The 19,997-nt window shown below is 45.7% G+C and overlaps 1 protein-coding gene across 3 annotated transcripts in view; it reads left to right on the top strand.

The window, feature by feature from the left end:
• Window positions 1-19,997, top strand: part of DOK7 (docking protein 7) — a 253,577-nt gene that overhangs the window by 150,855 nt on the left and 82,725 nt on the right. For all 3 annotated transcript variants that reach the window (XM_063924228.1, XM_063924246.1, XM_063924237.1), the window contains 3 exons: window positions 285-404; window positions 4,381-4,479; window positions 11,233-12,062. In XM_063924228.1, coding sequence (XP_063780298.1) covers window positions 285-404; window positions 4,381-4,479; window positions 11,233-12,062 — 1,049 coding nt within the window. The remainder of the gene's footprint in view (window positions 1-284; window positions 405-4,380; window positions 4,480-11,232; window positions 12,063-19,997) is intronic.

The following is a 19,997-nucleotide window of genomic DNA, read 5'->3' as shown; positions in this document are numbered from 1 at the left end:
CCTTCTCTGTTTCTTTTTGTGCTTGAAGGAACACAATTATAGCACAAAAAGCTATTTTTAATAACTGCTCTGGAAATATGAATTTGTTCTTAAAACAAGCAAATAAATGAATTCAGAACTACAGAGAACTGATTGCCTGAAGCATTCCTGTTGCAAAGTTTTATTTATTTCTACTTGTAAAATCTGTGGGTTTCTCTGAATATTTCCTGTGCATCTACACAGAAATGAGGCACAAACGTTCTGTTCTTACCCTGATAATGCTTTTGTTTGTGATCTTTTCACAGGGGCCGGCGTGTTCTTCCTGTCTTGTACAGAAGGCGATCAGATCAGCTTCCTCTTTGACTGCATTGTCCGTGGCATCTCACCAACAAAGGGACCGTTCGGGCTGCGCCCTGTCCTCCCAGGTTAACATAAGAAATACAAAGTAACATTGCCAAGTGGTTCCGTGGTTCCGGATTTTGTGGATTAGCTACAATGTGGAAAACCGCACCGCCCATTCCCATACTGTATATTACTCAGCCCATGCCTCTTTGGGGGGAATTCAAATGTTTGAAAAGTCGGTTGGGTGTCTGTTTTTTCGTGTCTATTAGATAGAAAAAAACAGACACCCAACTGACTTTTCAAACAATTGAATATCCCCCTTTGAGTGGTGTGAGATTGGCCCGTGTCCTAATATATACTAGTCATTACTATAATACTCCTCTATGGCTATCCACATTTTGGAGTGGATTTAAAGTAGTCTCCAAGTGGACTACCACACCAGGTAATCCACAAAGTGTGGATTAACCTTCCGTAACTGAGTCACACTGCAATGATCTAATTTAACATCTGATGGACATGAGGTGCCGGCGTTACAACCGTTTTGCCGACACGTCGTGACTGCCAAAATCTCATCATTTCCTAGCATAACTTTAAGGTTGGACTACAGTAATTCCAAATGATGGTCACTTGGACCTGAGTACCTAATGTCAAATCAGTCTTCCATGCAGCGCCTTAAATTAGAGATAGAGAGGACAAGGTAGGTGGAGGAGCTAGGATCAGCCTAGGCCTGCAGCCCTGAAGATCCATTTTTTACTGTGTCCTGACCTATCTTTGCTGTTTTTATTGTTTATCTTTATGATATAAACCTCCATTGCTTTCCGACCTGTATACAAGAAAGAAATGTAGCAGAATGACTAAAATCACCTCTGATCTGCGGAGAACATTTAGTTCAGATACTGTGCTGCGTTTAATGATGCTCCAAATAGTTAATATGCAAAGACATTATTACACATCTTTGCCTTATAATTAGACTCCGCAACACTTCATTAAATAGACTCCAAGATATTAATGTACTTTTCCGCTACTGAATAAAATATTTATATGTATATTTCTTTATAAACCATGGCTTAATCATGCAACAAAGGAAAAATGAAATAAAACGTGTAGCCTGGTCGCCATATGGGAACGATGTGTTAAAACTTTGTACCTTTGGAATGCATTGCAAAGCCAATTATAAATATGTATATACATACTGCGAGGTCTCAGTGTCCTAAAGGGTGTAAGGTTGCAGATGAAGAAGGTGGTGGTGGTGGTGGGGTTTGCAAAAGTAAATAAATGAAGAACGGAACATTCTAGAAGAATTACCACCTACTATTAATAGAACTCAATGCAGAAGCTAGTTTTAATTGGATTTATTTTGTTTCTTGTTTAGAATTCCATGGAAATGTTAAGTTGTAACTGTGTTAAATAAGCACACAAAGAAAGTGAACCTTGAGTATTATTATTATTAATAATAATAATAATAATAATAATATTATTAATAATTTTATTAATAATAATACTTATACTACTATTACTACTACTACTACTAATTGTTATTGTTTAGGTTTATGTCTTTGATTTTTCACACTAGTTTTATAGTCAGGTGCTAGCAGTACCACACCAAACCAGTGATCCCTTTTTGGGATTCAGCTCCTCGTATGCAGGGCTGCTGAGACAAATGAAGGCCCTGCTTACAAACATTGATGGCCAAACCATTGACATTGATGGCCTAACCTTAAGTCCCCCTCCCCGCAGCATAACCCTATCCCTCCTCCCACAGCCTAAACCTAACCACCCCCACCATCCCCCTTCCCGCAGGGTTCCCAACCGCAAGGATCCTGACTGGATCCCGATAAAAACATACTGCTACACACTTATCAGGGGCAAACTCAGGATTTATAGAGGGGATTTAAAAAAAAAATACAACATTTTTTTACGATTAATATTATCCTCCTTTACATTAAGCCATGGTGACTGTTTTATCACATTTGTGTAATATTTGATACAATAATGCAACTGGTCAAATAATAACTGGTTACAACAATAATAACTGGTTAAAATGCATACCCACCTCATACCCAAAGAAATAAGTAAAACTAAATACATTTAGAGTACAGTTATCCACCCAGTGCTTCACAACGGTCTCAGAAGTCAATTAACTGCAGAGGAACACAACTGAATTACATTTACGGTACTGTATGTTCTTTGAGTATGCTTATTCCAAAGGACATTAAAATATATGCAGATCCCCACAGAACTGACTAACTGGGTGGTTCCTATGTTTTTGTCCAGAGGCGGACTGGCCCACAGGGGAACAGGGAAAACCACCGGTGGGCCTCACTGCTTGTGGGCCCACCCCTTCCTTTGGGATGAGGTTCCAGATTGTGCACTTGAACTATATATTATATAGTTACATTATACTGCACAGGACTATAGTGTAATTCCTAAAGTGCATTGCTGTTAATCAATCTGGTACATTATCATGCATGCACTAGCAGTATTTACTATACTGTATATTATGCACTCGCCAATGGTTAGCTAAGCGGCATCCCCCGTGGGCCCTTCATACCCCAGTCCGACACTGTTTTTGTCTACTTCTAACCCTCATAAATGTTGTGATTCAAGGGAACTCCTGGCCAAATTCTCACCTAGATGTGTAATTATATTTATTTACTGTGAATATGTAGTTTCAATTTTGACCACCATGAAATTGGATTGCCTCAAAGATCCTCAAATTTATCATAACTCCTTAAATAACTGAAGAACTCATTTCCAATTGTAAACAGTTCTCTGAATATTAATTAATAATCATTTTTGGATGGAGCACCTCTAGGGTTAACACAACACATGAATCATTTTTTGGTTTACATTTAATGAACTCCAGGGTGTTCGTGTTACAGAATGTTTTTCTTTTGTCTTTTGGTTTGTCATTCACATTTTTGCAATTTGCTACATTACAATGTTTTAAACAAAGCCACCATAAACCATTATCAGAATAATTAGGCAAACTGCTAAATACCGTAAGGAAATACACTGTTAAGTTGTTAAAAAATAATCAAGAAGGTTAAATTGAAAATTTTAAATGTCGAATTTGGCCTCCGCAAAACAAGTTTGACACGCCTGCCCTATAATTAAAATGTATGTTTGTCAAATGAAATGCCGCAGCAATAATATTTTACAGCTGTGCAATTACAAGTTATTGTTAAGCGGAACTACCACAAAAATGGAAACCTAATTATACCATAAAAATTATTAATATACGCAACAAATCACAGGTTTCCTGTTATTTTATTTCTTACAATATTTAATATGTAATAAAAGTCGGTATTAGTTCATATAATACCTCTTTATACTGCTAATGGATCCTGTGGAATAGTCTATACCACAATACAATGGTGGTGATTCAGACCTGATCGCTGGGCTGCAAACTATACCGTTCTGCGTTCAGATAGTCGCCGCCTCCAGGAGAAGTGTAAATTCGCCGTGAAAGTGTGCGATCCCATGTGTACGCTGAGCTGCTAAAATCCACTTTGTGCAGTGTGTGCGCAGCCCAGGACTTACTCCTACAGTGCGATGAGAACAGGCTGATCGGGGCCGGAGCTGACACCCTCCCAGAAAACACTTGGGCTTGCCTGCGTTTTTCCGGGCACTCCCAATAAACAGTCAGTTACCACCCACGAATGGCTTCCTCCTGTCAATCACCTTGTGAACGCCCTTGCGATCAGAATTTTTGCACCATCCCGGCGCTGACCGGCGATGCCCTTTGTTGCTGTCCGATGCGGATGCATAGTTAGTACCTGATCGCCCGCTGAGTCTGAATCACCCCCAATATTCTGTGCCCAATGATGGCAAAGGATCCTGGGAAAACAATGAAAGAACCAGGGTAGAATATAGTTTTTGGGTATACTTATATTACCGAGCAGACAACAGATTGTGCCTGATTTCAATAACCTGGGCACAATTAATTGGATTAAAAATATCCTTTAAACAAATGTGTTTATTCAGCTTTGGATATTATTTGCACTTGAAAACAATGGCTGACCAGTTGTTATTTATTTTTATTTCTTTGAATTTAAGATCCGAATTTAAATCCTGCATACATGGAGGAAAGGGTGGCCCACGAGACTCTGCAGCTGGAGAAACGACTCAGCTTGTTATCTCATCATAGCCTGGGAGGTAAGGCACGACAGCAGTAGAAGAATGTGCAAAATTATTCTACACATAAAAGAGGCGGCCATTTTGTTTGATGAAATAATACTCTTGTGAATGTAGCCTCTCAATTCAGAGCTTGTGACATTGAGGCATGAAGCACATAAAGCCATTGACTTCAATTCAACTGCAACCCCTTCTATTCCCCCCGGGAATTTGCCTCAATTGTCCTTGTGGGAGTGTACATCCCCCCCTCGCCTGCGCGAACGAAGCCCTGCACCACCTGGCCATATGTATATCCGACATAGAAAAAAAACCACCCAGACTCTCTGCTTTATAGTCCTGGGTGACTTCAACAGAACTAACCTGAGCAAGGAGCTACCTAAGTACAAGCAACAAGTCACGTGTCCCACTAGAGAAGGGTGCACCCTTGATCACTGCTACACTACCCTCAAGTCTGCCTTCCGGTCTATCCCGCGTGCTGCACTCGGCCTATCTGACCACTGCCTCGTCCACCTACTCCCTACCTATACACAGAAGCTGAGAGCAGTTAAGCCTGTCGTTAAGACTGTTAAGAAATGGACCAATGAGGCCAAGATGAAGCTCCAGGCCTGCGGGGGTCTTTGAAGCCTCGGCAACCGACCTGAATGACTTGACGGACACTGTCACATCCTACATCAGCTACTGTGAGGACATGTGTGTACCTACCAAGACTTACCGCATTTACAACAACAACAAGCCCTGGTTCAATGCCCAGCTCAGGCAACTTCGTCGAGCCAAAGAGGAGGCCTATAGCAGCGGTGACAGAGCACTATACAACCGTACTAGGAACTCTCTGACTAAAGGAATCAGGCTAGCAAAAAAGCGGTTCTCAGACAAGCTGACAAGCGATCTCTCCACCAATGACCCCGTATCTGTATGGAAAGGAATGCAATCCATAACCAACTATAGGAAAACATCAAAGTCCACCGCCATGCACCAAGACCTTGCAGATGAACTGAACCACTTTTATTGCAGGTTCGCAAAAGAAGTCCCCTGCAACTCAAACAATCCCCTCTACGATGCCCTGAACACCGACGGCCAACCCCAGGCACTGCAAGTCACCCAAGAACAATGCGTTCAAAAGGGCCAAAACCAGGAAAGCTCCGGGTCCTGATGGAGTGTCACCATCTGCCCTAAGAGCATGTGCGGATCAGCTCGCCCCCATATTCACCAAGATCTTCAATAAATCGCTGGAGCTACAGAATGTCCCTGCCTCAAAAGGTCTACTATAGTCCCGGTCCCCAAGAAACCCACTATCACGAACCTGAACGACTACAGGCCGATAGCACTGACGTCTGTGGTCATGAAAACGTTCGAGCGTCTGGTTTTGAATCACCTGAAAACTGTGACTGGCCCCCAACTGGACCCCCTGCAGTTCGCCTATCGCTCGAATCGGTGTGTCGAGGATGCAGTCAACCTGGGCCTGCACTACATTCTACAGCACCTAGACATTCCCGGTACCTACGCGAGGGTCCTGTTTGTCGATTTCAGCTCGGCCTTCAATACAATCGTCCCCAGCATCCTCCACCCCAAATTACTTCGCCTAGGGGTCACAGAAGCTACCTGTTCCTGGATAATAGACTTCCTGACAGATAGGACACAGGTGGTGAAAGCGGGGGAATTCACCTCTCAAGCGCGGTCCATTAGTACAGGGGCCCCTCAGGGCTGTGTCCTCTCACCCCTGCTCTTCTCCCTGTACACAAATGACTGTACCTCAGAGGCGCAATCAGTAAGGATCATCAAATTCGCCGATGACACCACCGTCATCGGCCTCATCAAGGATGGGGACGAATCGGCCTATAGACGGGAAGTAGACCGGCTGGCCCAGTGGTGCATCCACAACAACCTTGAGCTCAACCCTCTCAAAACTGTCGAGATGACAGTGGACTTCAGGAAGAAGTCATCTAGTGCACCTCCGCTAACGATTGCTGACAGTGTGGTATCGCTAGTGGACTCCTTCAAGTTTCTAGGGACCACAATCTCCAGGGACCTTAAATGGGGGTCCAACGCTGACGCCACTGTTGGGAAAGCGCAGCAGAGGTTGTTCTTCCTCAGGCAACTAAGGACATTCAACATCCCACAGAAGCTTCTGCTCCTCTTCTACGCCGCGATTGTGGAGTCGGTACTGTGCTCCTCGATGCTCGTATGGTACAGCTCCGCCAGCGCGAGGGACAGATGCAGGCTCCAAAAGGTGGTCAGAACCGCAGAGAAGATCATCGGGGCCGACCTTCCCTCAGTCCAGGACCTGTACTTGTCCAGAGCTAAAAAGCGGGCAATGAAGATAGTAAAAGACCAGCTACACCCCGGCCACAGCATGTTTAACTTGCTTCCTTCAGGCAGGCGTTACAGGGCTGCCCCCACCAGATCCACCAGAAGCCTCAAAAGTTTCTTTCCCCAAGCGGTCCGCCTGCTGAACTCCTGAACATTGACTGACTAGACGTACATGTAACTAACTTGTGTCCCTACGGTACACCTACCTGTGTAACTTTACTTGCCCCCCCCCCCCTCCTCCACACACACACACCTGCTTACCTGTTACCTACTTGGCTGTTGTATAGTTGTATAGCAAACCGAAGACAAATTCCTAGTATAAGCAAGCATATCTGGCCAATAAAGCTGATTCTGATTCTGATTAAGTTTCTTTCTGGGAACATGTAAGTTTATCTGAAAGTAGAGTTTACGCCAAAGCATTGGCATGGAATCTTAGAATTCAAAGTTCTATTCAACAGTACACTAAGAAAGAATGTAGCAGTGCTATAGGAAGCAGTGTCCTGTGTCACGTTATCAGTGTGGCTGAATAAATACCAGGCGAGTATCAAATAAAAAAAGTGATAGAAATGTAATACTAAAATGCACAGTTAACAATAATCACAGTTATGTAAATAAAAAGGATTATTAATTCATGGATAACAGTACTTATTTTATGTAATAAAATTTGATTGGCCTATAGCAGGCAGGGGAAATCCCCAGTGGGCCCAGCTGCCCGAGGGCCCCTTTACCTCCAGTACGGGTCATGTTTCAGACTGTGAACTCTATGGGCGAGAGTCAAATGCTATTGCCCCCTATCTCCCGACTAAAGTGATGGGAGATCGCAGGGGGGGTGATATACAAATGTCCCCCATTGTCGCGCTGTTCGCGCCATTAGCAGTTGGGTTTAGCCACGTAAAGCGACTAAGCCCGATTAAAGTATTGGGTGCAACTTGAAAAATCCCATTTGGGCACCACTTTTGGGTGTCACTTTTGGGTGTCACTTTTTGCGCATTTCAGCTCGCCACCCCTGGGGGTGGTGAGCTAAAATGCTGATGTCACACCCATCGGCATCACCATTTGAATAGCAGCCGGCGGACATGATTGCGGGGGTGGGAGGGGGCAGCAAGATTTGAATCTCACCCTATACATAGTTACTTGATTAGAAGGTCAGTTACTTGGTGGAGCAGGACCTTGGTTAGCCACACCCTTTAACATGGTCCCCTGCCTCTGCATACCACCAGTGGGCCCGTCATGCCCCAGTCATGGCCCAGTCCCACACTGATTGCAATCATAAAAGATTTGCTCATGTGTCTAAATTGGCACTTGCAGCTTCCTTGGTCGTTGAAAAAGTCTCAAAAAGAGGATGAAACGCGTCAGTTTTCCATAGGCTGACCTGCTGATGGTTCCCACTGTGGCTGAAATGTTTTGTAGCTACACTTTGATATCATGAATACCCAGACCCCACCACTGCAGGCTTACAAGTCCTATAGCGGATAAGTGAGATAAGAACACTTACGATTAGCCACAATCCATAAGGTGTAGCACAGAGTTTCATCATCCTTCTGCAGATTGAACTGTCTGATGATCTTGCCTATGGCTGTGTAGGCTTTATGTGTGTATTGTGGGACTGAACGTTGCGGATTTACCATTTTGGATATACAAAGCTGTGACTACATGATATCACTAACAGTATTTCTTGATACATTTATTTGGGACATTAATATTGTTGACTCCTAAGAAGGTTGGCAATTAGCATGTATCAGCAATCTTTTTACAAATCGACTCATATGTGGTCTGTCATTCATGTACTAACAATCTTTTCATGGTTATGTGATTATTATTATCTGTGTATTTTAGTTTTCATTTTCTGTTTGTTACTTTATACCTGCTTGGTGTCATTATTCTGCCGCATTGTAACATGACACAAGGCACATTTTATATATCGCGGTTCCATTATTTGTAATTGCTTCATTTATTACAGATACTAATTCCCGGTGGCTTGTTTTGTTTAGGATCACAGTGACAGTTCCAAGTAACAGACATTGCGTACACCTCCGCCAGGGTCCAGTAGCCCCCTCCTGATCAGTGATGTCCCCTGCCATGCTCCCAGTAGCCTGCCATGGCTTATTCGCTAATGTGCAAGCCCAAAGTCCGTCTGCTGATGCAAATTATGCTTCCATCAAGCAGTGACCTGACAAAGGCCCTCATTCAGAGTTGATAGCTAGCTGCCGTTGTTCGCTGCGTAGCGATCATTTAAAAAAACTACGCATGCGTATGGGCCCGAAATGCACACGCGCGGCGTACTGGTACAAAGAGCATAGTTATTTTGCAATGCTTCTAGCGACAATTCCATTCGCACAGCCGATCGCAAGGAAATTGACCGGAAGTGGGAGTTTATGGGTGTCAACTGACCGTTTTCTGGGAGTGTTTGGAAAAAGGCAGGCGTGTCCAGGCATTTGCAGGGCGGGTGTCTGACATCAATTCTGTGTCATTCGTCGCAGCAATCATCGCACAGAATAAGTAACTACAGGGCTGGTTTTGTTTTGCACAAAATATTTTTGTACCGCTCGGCTGCACATGTGATTGCACTCTTGCAAAGCAAAAATACACTCCCCCGTGGGCGGCGACTATGCGTTTGCACGGCTGCTAAAAGTAGCTAGTGAGCGATCAACTCGGAATGAGGGCCAAAGTGTGGACGCCTTTGCTGATGCCGGAAAGGCTTTTGCATGGTCCCTATCACTGGCGTATCTTTAATGGATGCAGTCTGTGCGGTGCATATGCTTCACCCATTTCTTTAATACTCACTTCTCCACAGTCCCTGTCAATGCCAGCAACAGAGCATGAATCTCCGGGAAAATGGTGCAACGTTTTGCGCATGCGCATTAGAGAAATCACTGAAAAAATGTCCGCAGCTCCATTTTTCCGGAGATCTGCGCATGCGCATTACAATCTGAGCTCCTAGCGCTACCGACTAGAGAGGAGGAGGCCCGGACGGAGGCTGAACACAGGCCTCCTCCTCTCTTATTAACACCCCTGGTCCCCACTGATGGCAGTGGGAACTGTACCGCTAAGCTCTTCTATAGTTGGTGTAAGCGATACAGTGACAGTCAGTGGTAAGCTAAGCTTTCTGCTGTTTTTAAATAGACAACAGTGGACATAACCCATTTAGCGAATGCTAACGAGGTAATGTCCAGTGGCGGCTTACCACATTGTGCAGGGGGGAACCGATTGGCACATATAAACATACATGCAGAGATGTACTGTATGTAATATATGTGCTGGTTGCAGGTCCACGGGGAATGGCAGCGATCAGTAGCGGATCTTGCCACGGGCAAGCAGGACTTTTGCCCGGGTTGCTGCCTTCCGGAGGGCGCCGGTGCCATCCGGAGGGCGCCGCACCATGGCAAGATCCGCTACTGCTGTGCCCCCCGCTGCCCGCTGTGTCCCCCGCTGTGAAGGGAATCAGACGCTATGCATCTAGTTTCCCTTCGTGGAGAGGACCTTTGCTGTGCAGTGCGCGATGACGTCATCGCGCACCGCACAGCATTGTGGGACTGACAGACGCTAGGGGTCATAATTGACCTCTAGTGTCTGTCTATGGCAGATCCGAGGAGAGGAGCGGCGCCGGCGGAGGTCTGCAGCGGTCAGGAGCGGGGATAGTAAGTATTTTTTTTTTTTTTAATTTTCAGCGGCACTACTCTACTGTACAGAGGGCGTAACTGACCACGCCCCCTGTATGAAGCCACGCCCCTATTTACCACTCGGGGCGCCAAAAGGGCAAGAACCGGCCCTGGCAGCGATGTGTCTATCACAGCCGCCGCTACACCCAGGACGCAGCATTCAGCTCCACTGTCCTTTGAAGCCCGTCCCCAGACTCCTGTGAAACCTAGCCAATGGGAGCCTGGGGGCGGGCTTAGAGGGAGAGTGATGCTTAATGCTGAGTCCTGGGTGTGCAGTGCGGCTGTTATACTCAGTGCTGCCATCATATATAGTATACTGTATTACATACATCTTATGTTTATATGTGCTAAGCGACGGGATCCGGTCTGAAGATCGACAGTGTCTAGGTCGACCTAGCACATGTTGACCTAGAAACCCTGTCGACCTTCCATCCATGTCGACCTAGTGACTGTCGAACTATAGTGGTCGACCTAAACATTGTCAACCTAGAAACTGTCGATAAAACGAACCACACCCCTAAGCGACACCCCCTGCACTATGCAGTCAGCGCTGAGAAGCTGCAGCCACCTCTAGTAATGTCTTATTTTTAAATGGAGCCCTTAACATGTTGCTGTGTTTTAAAAGCATACAAATATCCTTTGGGATGCTTCTGCTTTTTTCCACATATCTTCAAGCTTCTATTAAACCTGTTTTACTATATACTAGCATCCCCAAAAAAAAGATACCATTATTTTTTTAACTCTTCTATTCAACTGTGCCTGTGTTTTATTTATGGATATATTATTTAAAGGATTTAATATATTTCAGGAGATGACAGAAGTTTGTCCAGCTCCTCTTCGGAAGCCAGCCATTCAGATGCCAGTGCGGGAAGCAGACTGACAATTTGGGCCGATCCGTCATCATCATCTGCCAGCACCTCTGCCGACTGCCACGGTATGGCTGCAGCCAAAGGCATTCACCTCGGAGAAGACAAAGCGTACGCCGAAGCCCTTCGTGTTTCCAAGCCTCCCCCTAAGCCTGCACCATCTAGACATTTGCAGGAAATAGGCCGCCAGAGCTCCTCCGACAGCGGCATAGCCACGGGTAGTCACTCCTCGTACTCTGGGAGCTTCTCTTCCTATGCCGAGAGCCTGGACATTTGCCATGGTGAGGAGTTTGGGTCATTGCTTAGTCTTCCATTGACCATGGCTACAGATCAGAATCTATGCACGTGCCAGCATGCTGATCCGCAGAGAGGGTCTGAGTACCAGATCCCTGCCTCTGTCAGACATCTATACGACACACCTCGAAGTGTATTACAGGCAGCTGCTAGAGAAACTCAGTACAAGAGTTCAGATTCCACATTACCCAAGGACCAGGCACAAGGAACTCAGAGCAGTAGTGATGCTAAGCTGCTGATACCCCATGTGGAAGCTACAACCTCCTCTTTACTCCAAGAAAGCAAAGACTCAAGCGATGAGACGTATGTGGATTTTGTTCCAAAGTGGACAGCTACAAAAGTACAATCGCCAGGCGTGGAACCAAAAGGAAGCGACTTGGCATCTGCAGGGACAAGTGATACTTGTGAAATTTGTAGCCCTCAGCCCGGTATTACAAGAGCCCTTTTCTCAGCTTGCCCAGTATGTGGGGGGCTAAAGGTAAACAATATTATATTATTTGATGTTCCTACATGTGTTTTTAAAGTATTCCTTAATTGGATTGCTTGGATTTATGCAAGCCTTCATTTCAAGCCATTGGTTGGTTGATAAAACAGAATCACTTTAAGTTTCTTACATAAATGTAAGGTTCCCAAAGTGATGTGAGGTTTTTAGAATGTAAGGATGGGTAGTAGTTGATTTACCGACAGACACAATACCGACGGTCATAATCCCGACAGCCATTGACCGACAGCCAAAATACCGACACAGTCAAAATACTGACATTCATTATGCCAACATATTCAAAATGCAGACATAGCCAGAATACAGACATTTGAAATGCCGCCGATATGCATTTTTAAGGATTTTTTGCCCAGACTTCTTCATACTTTACCATCCCAGTGGAGCTGGAGGGGGAATAGAATAGTGTGCCCAAAGCATGTCGAGCCATGCAAGGGGACGCGGTACACTTAGATGGTGTCCATGTCGACCTATGTCGACATTGACACACAAAAACCTGGAAAACTCTGTATTTTGACATGTAAGCATTTAAAACGCCGGTATTCTGACTATGTCGGCATTTTGAGCATGTCGGCATAATGAACATCGGTATTTTGACCGTGTCGGTATGTTGACTGTAGGTCAATGGCTGTCAGGATTATGACCGTCAGTATAGTGTCCATCGGTAAATCATCCTGAACCCGTAAGGATCTTCCAAGTTTATGTCATGATTGGTAATCTAAATAACTTTAGAGTTTTGCAAAGTGAGTCTATGTTTGTTAAATTCTCAAATCAATGTGTTGTTCTCCAAACCGATCTAAGTTATGAATCAATGTGAAGCTCGCCCTCTGACTGCAAGGTTCATCAAATCTCAGTAATGTCTTGGTACTTGGTCATGCATATGATATTTTAGAAAATGCAGCAGATTTGGTTACACATTTCAGCTTGCAGTCCTCACATGCTGGCGAGTGAAAATTGTTGAAAAAGTGACCCGTTTGGGTGGCCAAATGGCACTTTTCACGTTGTACCCAGTACTTAGGTCGGGTTTAGCCATTTTACACTTACACATAGTTTTTTAATCGACAGGGAGGTTGTTCCAAACATCTTGGAGAACTAATCACAGGTCTTCTGTGGATCTAGGCTTGCTAAAATCCTTCCGTCTCTTCATGTAATCCCAGACAGACTCAATGATGTTGAGATCAGGGCTCTGTGGGGGTTATATCATCACTTCCAGGACTCCTTGTTCTTCTTTACCCTGAAGATAGTTCTTAATGACATTGGCTGTATGTTTGGGGTCATTGTCCTGCTGCAAAATAAATTTGGAGCAAGCAGATGGTATTGCATGATGGAAAAGTACCTGCCTGTATTTCTCAGCATTGAGGACACCATTAGTCCTGACCAAATTTCCCAACTCCATTTGCTGAAATGTAGCCCCAAACTTGCTAGGAACCTCCACCATACTTCACTGTTGCCTGCAGACGATCATTATTGTACCGCTCTCTAGTCCTTTGGCGAACGGGTCGACAGCAAAAAGGTCGACGCCAAATGGTCGACACACCTTAGGTCGACATGGACAAAGGTCGACATGGACAAAAGGTCGACAGGAACAAGGTCGACATGGAAAAAGGTCGACATGAGTTTTTTATGTTTTTTTGGTGTTGTTTTCTTCGTAGAGTGACCGGGAACCCCAATTAGTGCACCGCGTCCCCTCGCATGCTTCGGGCATGGTGCCTTCGCTTCGCTCGGCACAGATTACCGTTCCAATCGTAGTCCACGTGGATCGTTAAGTATGAAAAGGTTCCAAAAAAGAAAAAAAATCCTGAAAAACTCATGTCGACCTTTTTCCATGTCGACCTTGTTCCTGTCGACCTTTTGTCCATGTCGACCTTTTGTCCATGACGACCTAAGGTGTGTCGACCAATTGGCGTCAACCTAAGGTTGTCAACCTTTTTGCTGTCGACCTGGAGTCCGGATACCTGGCGAACAAACTGCCTTCTGTTACAGCCAAATATTTCACATTTTGACTCATCAGTCCAGAGCACCTGCTGCCATTTTTCTGAAGCCCAGTTCCTATGTTTTTGTGCATAATTGAGTCGCTTGAACTTGTTTCCACGTCAAAGGTTTGGCTTTTTGGCTGCAATTCCTCCATGTAGACCACTTCTGGCCAGAACTTCTCCGAACAATAGATGGGTGTACCTGGGTCCCACTGGTTACTGCCAGTTCTGAGCTGATGGCACTGCTGCACATCTTCTGAGTTCAAGGGAAGTAAGCATGATGTGTCATCTGATGCACTAAGTTTCCTTGGCCGATGACTGCATCTGCATACCTCAGCGTTGCCCGTTTCATTGTGCTTTTAATGCTTAGAAATAAAGGCAGGTACTGTACTTATCCATCATGCAATACCATCAGGGAGGTGTCTGATTGGCTCCACATTTATTCTGCAGAAGGACAATGAAATTGAAGGTATTTGGTTTGCTTTATACTGCTGAATTGGTGTCAAAATCAGGTCAAAGCTGAACATAAGTGTTTTACATTTGTTTCACAGCCACAGAACCAGCTACAGTGAGAGCTTTGAAAGAGCCTATGTCAGACGTCTTAGGGGTTAGGCGTCTAATAAACTGGATGTGATTAAAAGCACATGGCCATACATAGAGATTCCCATAATAGTTTTCTCAAGGTCAACTTGGAAAAAAAATTCTATGCACATAGAGATGTGATGAGTGGCTTCTATCATGATACCAGTACCCCTAGTAGAAAGATTTGTCTGTAGCCTTCTCCTCCTGGGGCCCTTTACGTCTGCTCTTTACCCCCCCCCCCCCCCCCACCCATCCCGTTGTTATATTTCCTTTCTCCTAGCTGTTACTCATGACAGTGTATTGTTAGACGTTTGTCAAATGTGTAGCCCCCCCCCCCCCTTTTTTTTTTTTTTTTTACTGTGGAACTTCCATTACTCTCTTGCATGTGTCTTAGGGGCCTATTTATCACCATCCGCATCTTGGATGCGGATGTAATGGGATAAAATCGCCCAAACTTGCACTGTGATAATTTATTACATTGCATGGATGTATCAATTATCGCATGCAGGGACAGAGTTTGCGGTCAAGCTCTGTCCCTGCGATGCCTCTTTGCAGCATCATCGGGGTATTTTTCATAAAAAAATACCCTGATGTCCTGCTGCGCCTGAACCATCCCCGCTAACATCGCCGCTACCACTGCCCCCCGGTCGACCCCCCCCCCTTCCCCATCGCAACCACCCCATATGCCTCGATTTCCCCCCCAGCAGGATAATATACTCATCTGTCCAGGGAGCCGGTCTGTGCTGCTTCTGCTGGGCTGCCGGCTGCCGGATCCTGTGTGCTGCGGTGACCACCGATGATGTAAAGTGCGCTGCCGCTTTGCAGCGCCCGGCAGCACACAGCGGAGCAGAGGACACCGGCTCCCTGGACATGTGAGTATATTCTTTTGGGGTTTTTTACTTTTTTTTTCTTTTTACACTGTGATCAGCTTGTGTGTCCATCGGACACACATAGCTGATCACTGGAGCCCGGTCCCCGCACAGCTTTCTCTGCCAGGGGCAGAGAAAGCTGGGCAAATACCTGCCTATCGCGGTGCTGCCCTGTGATCTCGCCAGCCTGGGCTGACGAGATTATCACAGGGCACACTGCGGTATTTTTTCACTTTTTTTTTTTTTTAGTAAATCTGGTCAGATCGCATTTCCCATTATAAGTATGGGGAATGCGATGTGGGATACTAAAAAAAAAGGGAATTAAAGGGTTTGGAGCAGTTTTTCATGAAAACTGCTCCAAATGCCCTTTAATACATTCAGGTGATACTAAAATAATGTGAAAAGGGTGTGAAAACAGAAAACACCCCTTTTCACATTACTTTAGTAAAAATAATGTTAATAAATAGTCCTCTTAATGAGTTATAAAGTGTTTACTAAACATCCTTGTGATATAAGAATGAATGAGAGGCCATGCTTTCCTTCCTATGGTACTCAGTGGTACGCAGCAGCATCACCTGTATTTTGGTGTCAGTTTTCATTCTTACACCTAGTTCCAAAGGCTAAATATAGTATTAATGGCACTATACTGGAAACTACTGAGGAGGAAAGGGATCTAGGAGTCACTATTTCAGGTGACTTAAAGGCAGGTAAGCAATGGGGAAGGCTAGTCAGATGCTTGGCTGCATTGGGAGAGGAATCAGCAGCAGAAAGAAAGAAATAATAATGCCACTGTACATAGGCGTGCACACGGGGGGTGCCTGGTGCGCACAGGCACCCCCTGATGTCCGGCACCCCCACACGCAAGTGATGAACGCCGCGGCCCTGCAGCTAATTACAGTTACTGACTGTGTGTCTCCACCGCTACCCCGCTGTGCCCGCCGTCCAGTCAGGACGGCTGTCACGTAGTGTGTATAATAATTTACTGGCCGGCGGCCGCACAGGAGTATTTACGTGACGTACAGGGGGACTTGCGTGAAACATCCTCCTAGCTTTGCCTCTCAAAATCAGGCTGTAGATGCTGGGGGGTGCAAGGGGTGGGGTGTGTGTGTGGGGGGAAGGGAATGCATATGCACCTAGACCCACCACTCTCTAGTTCCGCCACTGGGTCGGGGATAGGTTGGGGAAGTGTAAACAGCAATAGGGTGCAGCGGCAGCTAGGACTCAGGGTTATGCCGTAGCGGACAGTCATTACCGGCCGGTGGTCGCAGCATTATATTTCATTTAATTTCTCTGGGGTGTATTATATCTACTTTATTATTAGGATCTATGGATAAATTAGATTAAGCCATGTGATTCTATTGAATGTAAAATAGTGCTAAATATGTTCCTGGGCGGTGCTAGACACACCCAAAAGGTGGTTCTAGATACGCCTAAAAGGCGATGCTAGAAACGCCCCTCCGACAGTGCTCCCCCTAATAATATTAGCTGCGCACGCCTATGCCACTGTATAGGTCATTGGTACGGACTCATCTAGAATACTGTATTCAGTTCTGGAGGCCATATCTTTAAAAGGATATTCATACATTGGGACTGTACAAAGAAGGGCAACTAAAATGGTGCATGGCCTACATCACAAAACTTACCCAGAAAGACTGAGAAATCTCAATATGTATAGTATGGAGGAAGAGAAGGGAAAGGGGGGACATGATAGAAACTTTCACATATACCAAGGGTTTTAACAAAGTCCAGAAGGGAAACATTCTCCAAATGAAGAGAAGCAATAGGACACGAGGACATGCACTGGAGGGGGGGAGGTTCAGGGGAAATTTGAGGAAAAATGACTTCACAGAAAGGGTAGTGGACAAGTGGAATAGCCTCCCATCAGAGGTGGTAGAGGCTAAGGGGGTCATTCTGACCCGTTCGCACGCAGCGGTTCTTCGCTGCGGTGCGAACAGGTCAGGACTGCGCGTCGTTGCCAGGTGACGGTCATCACCTGGCAGCGACGCCGCCAGTGCAGAAAGTGATCGCAGCGGAGATCGCATGAAGACTGACAGAGGGGGCGTCAACTGACCATTTGGCGTGGTGAGGCGAGCGCAGGCGGATCCAGGCGTTTAGAGGGTGGATGTCTGATGTCAATCCCGGGAGCTTCGTCGCTGGATCCGTCACACAGGGTAAGTAGGTGTGACCCTGGTCTTGTTTTGCAGGAACCTTTTTTAGCATAGCAGGGCTGCACAAGCAATCACAGCCCTGCTATGCTAAAATACACTCCCCCATAGGCGGCGTCAGGTTGATCGTACGAGCAACAAAATGTTGCTACGTGCAATCAACTCGGAATGACCCCCTAAGACAGTGGAGCAGTTTAAGCATGCATGGGATAAACATAAAGATATCCTTACAAAGAAATAAGGATCAAATAAGTTTTGAGATAAAAATATGGCTAAAAAAGGGCAGACTAGATGGGCCTAGTGGTTCTTATCTGCCGTCAAATTCTATGTTTCTATATTTCCAGTTACAGCAAGAAAGCAGCGAAATTTTTTTAGAAATGAATAAAATAAATGTTTGAAGACTTGTCCAGAGCATCAAAGTTACTTTGGGGTACAGTACTGTGCAAAGGTTTTAGGCGGGTTTGGAAGATAATATGCTGCAAAGTAAGAAGGCTTTCAAAAATAAAAGTGTTATTATCTGTAACGTCCACGATCCTTAAGCCGGGTACACATCAGAAAAATGCAGCATGGCCAACCAGCAGATATTACATGCGTTCCGCAGGAGTGCGCAATTGGGCATGCACACCGCACGTTGTGGGTGATTCAGACCTGATCGCACGCAGGTGCTTTTTTACAGTGCTGCGATCAGGTAGTTGCCGCCTACAGGGAGAGGGGGTAATCCATGTGCAGTGGTGCGAATGCATGTGCAGAGAGCTGCACAAACAATAGTTTGTGCAGTCACTGCACAGCTCAGGACTTAGTCGGCCGCTACGATGATTCGGCCTGGAGCTGCCGTCAGGAACCCTCCCTTAAAATGGCTGGACACGCCTGCATTCTCCCGGACACTCCTTAAAAATGGTCACCCACAAACGGCCTCTTCCTGTCAATCTAATTGCGATCGCTTTCTTAATTAAATCCGTCGCTGTCCGGCGATCCCCGTCACCGGCGGCCGACATGCCTGTGCATTGCGGAGCATATGCATGCTCAGTTCAGAACCGATCGCACCGCTGCAAAAAAAGCTAGCTTGCGTTTGGGTCTGAATGACCCCCGGTATGTAGGTCCGATTTGACTGAAAACGACATATCATGCCGATGTCGGCATAGTGTGTATCTGGCCTTAAGCATATTTGCCTGGATAAAGTTCTCTCAATATAAAGTGCTGCATAACAGGTTATCGCTATATAAATAAAATAATAATAACAGCTCTAATTTGTGATAAGAGAGCTGAAGTTTTCCAGAACAGCAATACATAACTAGACATTTGGGGGGTCATTCCGAGTTGATCGCTAGCTGTTTTCGTTCACAGCGCAGCGTTTAGGTAAAAAAGCGTCCCTTCTGCGCATGCATATGCGGCGCAGTTCGCACGCGCGATGTACTTTCATAAAAGCCAAAGTAGTTTCACACAAGGTCTAGCGACGCTTTTCAGTCGCACTGCTGGCCACAGAGTGATTGACAGGAAGTGGGTGTTTCTGGGAGGTAACTGACCGTTTTCGGGGAGTGTGTGGAACAACGCAGGCGTGACAGATACAAACGCAGGAGTGGCTGGGGAAACGCAGGTGTGGCTGGCCGAACGCAGGGCGTGTTTGTAACGTCAAAACAGGAACTAAATAGTCTGAAGTGATCGCTAGGTAGGAGTAAGTCTGGAGCTGCTCAGAAACTGCACAATCTTTTTTTGTAGCAGCGCTGCGATCCTTTTGTTTGCACTTCTGCTAAGCTAAGATACACTCCCAGAGGGCGGCGGCCTAGCGTTTGCACTGCTGCTAAAAGCAGCTAGCGAGCGATCAACTCGGAATGAGGGCCTTAGTAAGAACTGCAGCTTTGTCATATTTAAGGAACATATAGATAACACAATAGGCGGTATCTGCCACCTTACACTGACTGACAGTATGACATCCCTGTGAGGAGTGTGAGATATGTACTAAGCCTTGGAAAGTGATAAAGTGGAGAGAGATAAAGTAAAAAATGGCAGTTAGGAGTTTATTGGCTGGTACTTTATCTCTCCCCACTTTATCACTGTCAAAGGTTTAGTACATCTGCCACCCTATCACATATACCCCTTTCACACCGCTAAAGTCGGGTCACACCCGGGACCTTGTACACGGGTCCAACACAGTGCGACGCGGCTATGTCCCCTTTCACACTGCGTGGCTGCTCTCAGCTTATTGCCGAGTCAGCCGCATCAGCAGTCACGTGTCCCGGACTGATGCTTGGAGAAGAGATCATCTCCAATTGCCGGCTTTCTTATAGTGTGAATGGGTCCCGGGTCGCATCTACCCGGATTGCCCGT

The sequence above is a fragment of the Pseudophryne corroboree genome, chromosome 1 (assembly GCF_028390025.1).
Source record: "Pseudophryne corroboree isolate aPseCor3 chromosome 1, aPseCor3.hap2, whole genome shotgun sequence".
NCBI classification, from domain to species: domain Eukaryota; kingdom Metazoa; phylum Chordata; class Amphibia; order Anura; family Myobatrachidae; genus Pseudophryne; species Pseudophryne corroboree.
Note: the sequence above shows the minus strand (reverse complement) of the source record. Positions and strands in the feature narration are given on the sequence as shown.